At 44.2% G+C, this 10,445-nt stretch overlaps 1 protein-coding gene across 1 annotated transcript in view; it reads left to right on the forward strand.

The window, feature by feature from the left end:
- CFAP46 (cilia and flagella associated protein 46) overlaps positions 1–10,445 on the forward strand; it is a 94,217-nt gene that overhangs the window by 5,024 nt on the left and 78,748 nt on the right. The window contains exons 7-9 of the mRNA XM_007452012.1: positions 57–151; positions 999–1,109; positions 4,245–4,344. Coding sequence (XP_007452074.1) covers positions 57–151; positions 999–1,109; positions 4,245–4,344 — 306 coding nt within the window. The remainder of the gene's footprint in view (positions 1–56; positions 152–998; positions 1,110–4,244; positions 4,345–10,445) is intronic.

The following is a 10,445-nucleotide window of genomic DNA, read 5'->3' on the forward strand; positions in this document are numbered from 1 at the left end:
TTTCCCTAATTATTTGCTTAAATCTCTGTTAATATTCTGTTTTCACCTTATAACAGGTCCGACATGAATTAATGGATGAGCTTCAGTTAAAGCAAGAAAAGAGAAGTTCTATTGGCCTGTCTGTCACTTTCCAGATTAATGTGCTAAAAGCGTAAGTGCTTTGGGAAGGGGGATAGGCGCCGACTAGTCTCTGTGCCGGGGTGGGGGGCACACGTGCAGGGACGGTGAGGCTGGATGGCGGGCTCAGCCTTGCCGCCCTTTACTGAGAGGCTCCGGGGAGGATGCCAGAGTGAGTGCAGCTCATCAGCAGTGAGGAGGGTGGTTTTAGAAGAGAGGGACAGCAGCCATGTCAGATGCTTCAGTTGGCCCTGCCAAAGGAAGCTTGAGACCGGACCATGAGCTTGAACAAAAAGAGAGTAGTCGTGGGCAAGACCCTCATGGGACTGGGTGAGAGTGCATGGGAGAGATTATACCCAGGTAGAGACCTGCTGTGGCGAGAGGGAAATAGATGGTAGAGAACCTGGTGTGTGTGGTGAGGAGATCCCGGTGTACGTGAGTGAAGAGAACCCGGGGTGTGAGGAGATCCTGGTGTGTGTGCGTGAGGAGATTTCCAGCGTGTGAGTGAGAAGATCCCGGTGTGAGTGAGGAGGACAGCTGTCCAGAGGGAGGCAGGTGCTGGTCTGGGTTGGATCTGGGCAGATGGGAAGGGCCAAGCCTCCCTTTCGGTGGGCTCTTGGTGTGGGACTCGTTCTGGGTGCAGGGCCTGTGCACAGTGTCCTCGGGATCCGTCCTTAGTGATGGAGGGAGATAGAGCCTGGGCTGGCAGTGAGGGAGGAGGGCGGGAGGGGTCATCAGGAGAATGGAGAAGGTGTTACCTGAGGCCTTCTGTTCAGTGAGGACACAAGTTCATGGACTTCAGATTTTTTTAGGGTAATTTAAAGAAATCTGACAGGATCTTTTGGTTATTTAATATTTGATTAAATCAATCTGTGTTCTAGAAAACTGGATAAAAATGATTTATCTGAAGATATCAACAAAATTCTGAAGGACACCTATAAATGTTTAAGTTGTTACAATCACCAGAGCACTTCTTCAATCAGAGAGGAAAAGTGAGTGTTTATGTTTTTCCAGTTTCACATCTATGTACAGCATTTCGTAACTATAGGGAAATGTGGGGAAAAAAACACACATAACCATCATTACCCAAGCAAGTATCAAGCATTGTGGAGGTTTCAGTGTATTTCTGTCTAGTCTTTTTACGTCCTGAGGTGTGTACTGTTTGGCAGCACTTGGGTTATGAAACTTCACATCATACTTTTTAAAGGTCAAATTCGACTTCTAATCACAAGTGCTTTTCAAGTTATGACACCATCTTACACCTTCTGAATAGACTCCTCACAGTTCAGCCGCAGAGGAGCGTGCCTCTCCCTGAGCAGTTCAGTTGTCAGCTCTCTGCTGCCTGAGTCCTGGGAGTACTGCTCAGAGCTCAGTCCTGGATCGGATTCCTGGGAACTGGTAGTTGAGCCAGAGGCTGAAACAAGGGTCTGGAATGTACCCCCAGTTCAGCTCTCTCATCAGGTTTTCTGAGTTGCTCTAACTCAGAGCAGGTCCCGTGCCTGGGCACAGCCTCCCTGAGGGGCCCTGGCAGGTTCCAGAGGGGGAACCATGGGGACAGAGGGAACCACATGACACCAGGACACCTGCCCCGCCACCTGGGACTGCACTGACTCCACTGCAGCTCCACTCCCAGCTGGTGAAGTGGAACTTATTTTCATACAGTTATGGACATTTTTTTTCTCTCGTTAATTTTCCAATGATTTCTTTTGCCCAGTTTTTAAAAAGTAGGTTGTAAAATCATTTTACTAAGGACTTGCAAAAGCTTTTTCTGTTTCAAAATTTGAGCCCTCCAATTCCAGTATAATTATCAATTGTGTCAGTATGTTTACTTTTTAGGTCTTTTAAAACAATTTTTGATGTACAGGTGTGTTTTATTTTTATTTAATTTATTTATTTATTTTTGGCTGCATTGGGTCTTCGTTGCTGCGCGTGGGCTTCTCATTGCGGTGGCTTCTCTTGTCGCGGAGCCTGGGCTCTAGGCGTGCGGGCTTCAGTAGCTGTGGTGCACAGGCTTAGTTGCTCCACAGCATGTGGGATCTTCCCGGACCAGGGCTCGAACCCGTGTCCCCCGCATTGGCAGGCAGATTCCTAACCACTGCGCCACCAGGCAAGTCCCCAGCTGTGTTTTATTTAAGATAAGAATAATTTGAGCTGACGTTCATCCCCCACCATCCTGGACCAGAGGCTCCATTTAGACCCGTCAGGGAGTCCCCACGCTTCTGGCCCAGCAGCCCGGTCGGTGGGCGCTCACCTGGCTCCCCCAGGAGCCCCGGCATGTGGCCTGCATGGAGCCAGCTGCGCCCCTGCTCCTGGCCCCCCGCGCCTGCCCTTGGCCTCTGTGCCCACGCCTGCCACACGCCCCCTCTCCCCCACCCCGCCTGTGGGTCTGTGGCTTCACGGTTGCCAGTTTACTGCGTGGTGGCTAAGAGGCTGGCTGGTGGCTTGTGATGTGGCTTCCCGAGTGCTCAGCCCAGCTGCTCCCCAGACCTGGGAGGGGGGTGGCCCCTGCTGGCCTGGGTCACAGGCTCAGCCGCTTGGAGATGCTGTCTGTGGGGTCAGGTCCTTCCTCAGCCCTGAGGCTCCAGCCGTCTGTGAGGGGCCCGCTGACCCCTCCCCACCTGAGCTTCTGTATCTAGAATTCTGGGTAGAAATAAAAGTTCTGTGAGGTTAAGACCGAGCAAGCACTGAAAATCAGTGATGGCTCCCTTTGTGGGTTCTCCCTTCTTCCCTGTACAACAGGCCCAGGTGGCCGGAGCTCGGGGAGGTCAGAGGGGCTGTGGGTCTGGAGGCCCCACCAGGGCGCTTGGAGGTCCAGGCTGCACGGGTTGGGGCAGAGGGCAGGGACCCGCATCCACGCCAGTGAAGGGAGAAGGGAGGGTGCCTATTACAGCGGACAGGCTGCTTGCTTCCGGGGTGGGTGTTGGGAGGTGGAGATGTTGGATAATATTCTCCTGGCTGAGAAGTGTCTTTGAGACTGAAAAACAAAGCAGGCAGCTCTGTAAAGTGCAGTTAGGAAGTTCATTGTGGGGACTGACACACAGGCAGGAACGGTCTGTGGACGACAATCCAGAGGTATCCGCAGCTGTGCTCCGAGCCACCAAAAGGGGCACAGGGGACTTAAAGGAGGACGTAAAGGGGCCAGAGCTAAAAATGGCACCTGACTACCAAGTGGGACCGAGGGTTTACCTCTCCTGGGGGTCCCGTGACCACTGTCAGCACAGGGCACCTTTCCGTTTTCATATCAGGTGAAGGCAAGGGTGAGCATTGCCGGGGCTCCTCTGGCTTGGACGCATTCCTTGTGAGTGGGCGGAAGCTGGGTCACGGTCACTAGAAGGAGGCGGGGGTGAGACTGCGGGCCTGAGAGGAGCTGACCAAGTGCAGTCTGTGTGGTCTGGCCACAGTCAGGTTATGATGCCTGCCTCGGAAAGAGCAGGGAGGTGTTGGCTTATCCCCAAGGGAGGCTGGCATGTCTGGGGATGCTGCTGGTGGCCACTGTTGCTGGTGACCAGGGGTGCTGCTAAACACTCCACCGTGTGCAGGACGGGTCCCCACCTAGCAGAGAACTGCCTCATCAGGACGTGATGGTGTCAGGCTGAGAAGCCTGGCCCATCTCCCACCAGAACCATTGCCTTGATTCCTGCAGTTTTATATTAAGTCTTAAAATCAGGCAGTTTAGTCCTCTGGCTTTCAGAGTTGCTTAGGATAGCCTAGGTCCTTTGCATTTCCGTGCACGTTTTAGCATCAACCTGCTGATTTCCACAAAGACCACGATTGGCAATTGGTGACTGTGAATGCTCTGGTCACAGGATAGGAAGAGCCGGCCCCGAGGAAATGTGTGTCTGTCTCTTGTCACCCCTGCCCCCCACCAAGGGCTCAAATGGTGATGCCCAGGGCTCACAGCCCCTCATCACGCTGCACCTGCACTTGCCCTGAGTCAGTGGAAGTCCCTCCAAATCCTGTGTCAGGGCCAGAGGGGGCTGGGCTTAGGGACCCTCACCATAGGATTTCTCTTCTCTTCCATTTTATTCCTGCCTCCCCTAAGTGACAGCTGAAGGCTTTTTCTACCCACAGGTGGGTGTTTCTTGTTGTCTCCTATTGACCCAATGCTGTTTTGTTTCTGTTTCCAGAATTCTTTTGCTTTTTGAATTAGCTCATCTTTCTCTGATCTTGAAATGTGGGGAGATCACCTCTGACTGCCTCTCAGACTTGAAGAAGATGGACAGCAAAGTAGGTGGTCAGGGACTGGGTGCACCACCCCTACTTACTGTGATCTGGACATGAAAGGCAAAAAAAAAAAAAAAAAAACCGGAAAGGAATTCAAAAGCCCCTCACCAGGAGGGCCTAAATTGTTGTATTGGTAAATTTCCTTTCAGTCTTTTTTAAGTGCAATTCATACAGTTGAGATGATGTGATTTTTGCAGTTTTGCATCAATAGTATCATTAATGATAAATGGATCAATTTGTCAAGAGAATATAACAATTGTGCATGTATATGCATCCAACATTGGAGCACCTAAATATATTAAGCAAATACTAACAAATCTGAAAGCAGAAATAGACAGCAATGCAACAATAGTAGGAATCTTTAATACCCCACTTTCAACATGGATAGATCATCCAGACAGAAGATCAATAAGTATGTATTGGGCTTGAACTACACTTTAGACAAAATGAGCCTAATAGACATCTGTAGAACATTCCATTCAATGGAGGAAAATACACATTCTGAAGCACACATGGAACATTCTCCAGGACAGATCATACATTAGATCAGTGGTACCCAACCTTTTGGGCACCAGGGACCAGTTTCAAGGAAGACAGTTCTTCCACGGATGGTGGGTGGGGTTTGTTCAGGTGGTAACGCAAGTGCTGGGGAGCGGCAGGTGACCCTTCGCTCGCTCGCCTGCCGCTCACCTCCAGCTGTGCGGCCTGGTTCCTAACAGGCTGTGGACTGGTACTGGTCCACGGACCGAGGGTTGGGGCCCCCTGTGTTAGATCATGAAACAAGTCTCAACAAATTTAAGATGATTTTCTGACCACAGTGGTGTGAAACCAGAAATCAGCAACAGGAGGAAAGCTAGAAATTCACAAAAGTATGGAAATTAAACAACATACTCCTGAGCAAAGAAAATATCAAAAGGGAAAAAAAGATTTTGAAACATAGGACGATGGAAATACAACATACCAAAACTTATAGAATATAGCAAAAGCAGTCCTAAGAGGGAAGTTCATAGCCGAAAACACCTACAATAAGAAAAAAGAAAGATTTCAAATAAATGACCTGTATTTATACCTCAAGGAACAAAAAACAAAAAAACAGAACAAAGCCCAAAGTTAGCAGAAGGAAGGAAATAACAAAGATCAGAGCAAAAAACAAATGAAATGGAGACTAGAAAACAAATAGAAAAGATCATTGAAACTGACAGCTGGTTTTTTGAAAAAATAAACAAAATTGACAAACAGCTAGACTAGGAAAAAAAGAGAAGACTCAGGATCAGAACTGAAAGAGGAGACATTACAGCTGATAACACAGAAATACAAACAATCATAGAGACTACTGTGAACAGTTATATGCCAGGAAGATGGGTAACCTATAAGAAACGGATAAATTCCCAGAAGCATACAACCTACCAAGACTGAATCATGGAGAAATAGAAAATTTGAATAGACCAGTGAGTAAGGAGATTGTATCAGTAATCAAAAAATCTCCAAACAAGGAGAAGGTGACTTCACTGGTGAATTCTACCAAACATTTGAAGAAGAATTAATGCTAATCCTTCAAAAATTCTTCCAAAAAATGGAAGAGAAAGGAACACTCCCCAATTCAGCTTACAGGGTGAGCATTACCCTGATACCGAACCAGACAAAGACACTATAAGAAAAGAAAATTACAGGCCAATATCCCAGATGAACACAGATGCAAAAATCCTCAACAAAATACTAGCAAACTGAATTCAGCAGAACATTGCAAAGATCAAACACCATGATCAGTGAGATTTATCCTGAGGTTGAAAGGATGGTTTAACGTAGGCAAATCAATAAATGCGATATATCACGTTAACAGAATGAAGGGTAAATATACTATCATCTTAATAGATGCAGGAAAAGCATTTGACAAAATTCAACATCCTGTCATGATAAAAACTCTCAACAAATTAGATATAGAAGGAATGTACCTCCACATAACAAAGACCACATATGACAAGCCCACAGCTAACATTATATTCAATGGTGAAAGACTAAAAGCTTTTCTTCTAATATCAAGAATAAAACAAGGGTGCCCACTCTTGCCACTTCTGTGCAACATAGTACTGGAAGTTCTAGCCACGACAGTCGGACAAGAAAAAGATATATAAGTCATCCAAATCAGAAAGGAAAAAGTAAATGTGTCTCTGTTTGCATTTGGCATAACCTGTTTATACAGAGAAAACTCTAAAGACCCCACCGAAAACCATTAGAACTAATGAGCAAATTCAGTTAAGTTGCAGGATTCAAAATCATCATCCAAAAATTGGTTATGTTTCTGTTCACTAAAAATGAACTATCTGAGAGAGAAATTACGAAAACAATTCCATTTACAATAGCATCAAAAACAGTAAAAGACTTAAGAATACATTTAACCAAAGAATTGAAAGACTTGTGCACTGAAAACTAGAAGATATTGATGAAAGAAATTGAAGAAGACACAAAGAATGGAAAAATATCCCATGTTCTTGGATTGCAAGAATGAAAATTGTTAAAATGTCTGTACTACCCAAAATCACCTACAGATTCAATGCAATCCTTATCACAATTCCAATGGCATTTCTCAAGAAATAGAAAAAAAAAAATTGTATGGAACCACGGAAGAGCCAAAGCACTCTTGAGAAAGAAGAACAAAACTGGAGGCATCACACTTCCTTATTTCCAACTATACCACAAAGCTATAGTAATCAAAACATATGGTACTGATACGAAAACAGACACACAGACCAATGGAACAGAATTGAGAGCCCAGAAATAAGGCCACACACATAATGTCAACTAATCTTTGACAAGGGCAACAAGAAAACGCTGTGGGGAAAGGACAGCCTCTTAAATAAAGGGTGCTGGGAAAACTGAATGGCCACATGCAGATGAATGAAATTGGACCCGTACCTTACACTACTCACAAAAATTAAATGGATTATAGACCTTAAGACCTGAAATTGTAAAACTCCTATCCATAGAGTTACATAGGGCAAAAAAGAAAAAAAAAATACATAGGGCAAAAACTTATTGACATTGGTCTGGGCAATGATTTTTTGAATATGACAACAAAAGCAAAAGTAAACAAGTAGGACTACATCAAACTAAAAAGTGTCTGCACAGCAAAGGAAACAACACAATGAAAAGGCAACCTATGGCATAGGAGAAAAATATTTGCAAACCATATATCTGATAAGGGTTTAATATCTAAAATATATAGGGAACTCATACATCAGTAGGAAATCATCATCATCCAATGGGAAACATGGGCTAAGGACCTGAATAGACATTTTTTCAAAGAAGATACTCAAATCGTACATGAAAAGGTGCTCAACATCATCAGGGAGATAAAATCAAAACCTCAGTGAGTATCACCCCACACCTGTTAGAATGGCTGTTATCAAAAAGACGAGATAACAAGTGTTGGTGAGGATGTGGAGGAAAGGGAACCCTTGTGTTCTGTTTTTGGGAATGTAAATTGATACAGCTATTATGGAAAACAGTAGGGAAGTTCTTTAAAAAATTAAAAATAGAACTACTATATGATCGAGCAATCCCACTTCTGTTTGTATGTCCAAAGGAAATGAAATCAGGATCTCAAAGAGATACCTACACCCCCATGTTCACTGCAGCATTATTCACAAAAGCAAGATGTGGAAACAACCTAGGTGTCTGTTGATGGATGAATGGATAAAGAAAATTGTGTGTGTGTGTGTGTGTGTGTGTGTGTGTGTGTGTGTGTGTGTAATGCAGTGTTATTCAGCGATGAGAAAGGACATCCTGCCATTTGTGACAGTGTGGATGAATATGGAGAGTATTACGCTCAGTGAAAGAAGCCAGACAGAGAAACAGAATAGCATGGTGGTTGCCAGGGCCCGGGGGTGCAGGAAGTGGGGAGGTGCTGATCAAAGGGGACAAACTTTTACCTTTAAGATGAATACGTTTTGAGGATCTAATGTACAGTTTGGTGACTATAGTTCATAATTTTGTAGAGTATACTTGAAATTTGGTAAGAAAGATCTTAAGCATTCTCACCAAAAAGAAAAGAAAACAATAACCATGTGAGGTGATGGATGTATTAATTCATTTGATTATGGGAATCATTCCACAATGTATATGCTTTTACACTTTACACATTTACTTCTTAAATATATACAATTTTTCTGTCAATTATACCTAAGTTAAAATGTTTACATAAAAATAAAGCAGAGTAGACATTTCAGAAAAAAAGATTAGCAAACTTTCCAAGGTATAGTAATGCAAACTATCCAAAATGAAACAGAAAGTAGAAACACTAAGGAGGATATAGGGAACATCAGTGAGCTTGGGACGACTTGAAGCAGACTAATGTATATGTAATCGGAGTCCCTGAAGAATAGAGAAAGGAGGGGACAGAAAAAAATATTTTAAGAAATAACGGCTCAAAATTCTAAATTTAATCGTCTGTAAAGAGCAGGAAATTATGTACTGAGGAACAGAGAGAAGAATGACAGCAGACTTTTTGTAGGAAATAATACAAGCCAAAAGACATAAGATCAACATCCTTAAAATATTAAAATAAAATTTAAAAAAACTATCAACCGGGCTTCCCTGGTGGCACAAGTGGTTGAGAGTCCGCCTGCCGATGCAGGCGACGTGGGTTCGTGCCCCGGTCCGGGAAGATCCCACATGCTGCGGAGCGGCTGGGCCCGTGAGCCGTGGCCGCTGAGCCTGCGCGTCCGGAGCCTGTGCTCCGCAACGGGAGAGGCCACAACAGTGAAAGGCCCGCGTACCGAAAAAGAAAAAACAAAAACAAAAACAAAAAAACTATATCAACCTAAAAAATCTACACTCTTTGAAAATCAGAGGCAAAATAAGTATTTATTAAAATATACAAAATCTGAAAGAGTCTGGCTTACACTACAAGAAATTTTAAAGGACTGTTTTCAAGCAGAAGGAAAGTGATGCCAGGCGGAAATCTGGATCCACACAAATAGTGAGGAGGACCAGCAAGGGGAGCCACATGAGTCACACGGAGACGGAAAAATATGTAAATCTCTTGAAAAGGTAATTGGCTATTTAAAGCAAAGATAATAACATGGATCAAAAGACTCAATATTGTTAAGATGTCAGTTTTCTCCAGACTGAACTGTACATTCAATGCGATTCAATCAAAGTCCCAGCAGGAGTGTTTCAAGAATTGACAAACTGAGTATAAAATTTATGTGGAAATGCAAAAGATCTAGAATAGCTCAAAGCAGCTTTGAAAAAGCAGAACAATGTCAGAAGACGAGCACGACCTGATATAAAGCCACCATGGTTAAGACAGGGTGGCCTTGACATGGAGACTCACAGAGACTGAGGGACAGGACAGGGTCCAGAAAGAGACCCACAAACTCGGGGCCGCCAGCTTGCATGAGGTACAGAGGCTTCCGGTGGGTGACAGAGCATCTCATCCACAAATGGTACCGGACAAGGAAGCAACCACATGCGAGAAAGTGAGCATTGGCCTGCACTTCATACCGTGGACAGAAATTAACTCAAAATGCGTCATAAACCAAAATGTGAGTTAAAATGATAAAACTTCTGGGGAAAACGTTAAGAGAAAACTATAAGAGGAAACTTTGTGAGCTGTTATCTCACAAGCACACACCTAGTAGATGGCTAAACTGGAGACTGACCATCCCAGATGGCCAGGAGTGGGATGGGAAACGGCAACCCCTTGGGAAAACAGTTGAGCAGTTTGTAAAAGTAAAGTGTGTGTCAGCCACCCACCCCAGCAAATCCCAGGCCCCCGCCGCCTCCAGCAGGACGCCCCGTCCAAACCTGGCAGGGATTCAATGAAAGAAATCATTGGCCAAATTTCATAACAGAGCGTTTGTCTGAAGTTGGTGTAGTTATTTAAAAGTTCTGTGTCCAGTGAAATTAACTATCAAAGGTGAAAAGCAATTTTTTTCTAGCTTTCTCATTCAAATCTTTGCATCTTTTGGAAACATTTTAAGTTTTTCTTATATATATTTATATCATCTAATTTTTATTTGTTGAATTTCTACCTAGTACACAAATTTTTTTTTTTTTTTTTTTTTTTTTTTTTTTTTTTTTTTACCGGCTCCCCCCACCGC

This window comes from Lipotes vexillifer, unplaced genomic scaffold (assembly GCF_000442215.2).
Source record: "Lipotes vexillifer unplaced genomic scaffold, Lipotes_vexillifer_v1.1 scaffold1117, whole genome shotgun sequence".
In the NCBI taxonomy this organism is placed as follows: domain Eukaryota; kingdom Metazoa; phylum Chordata; class Mammalia; order Artiodactyla; family Lipotidae; genus Lipotes; species Lipotes vexillifer.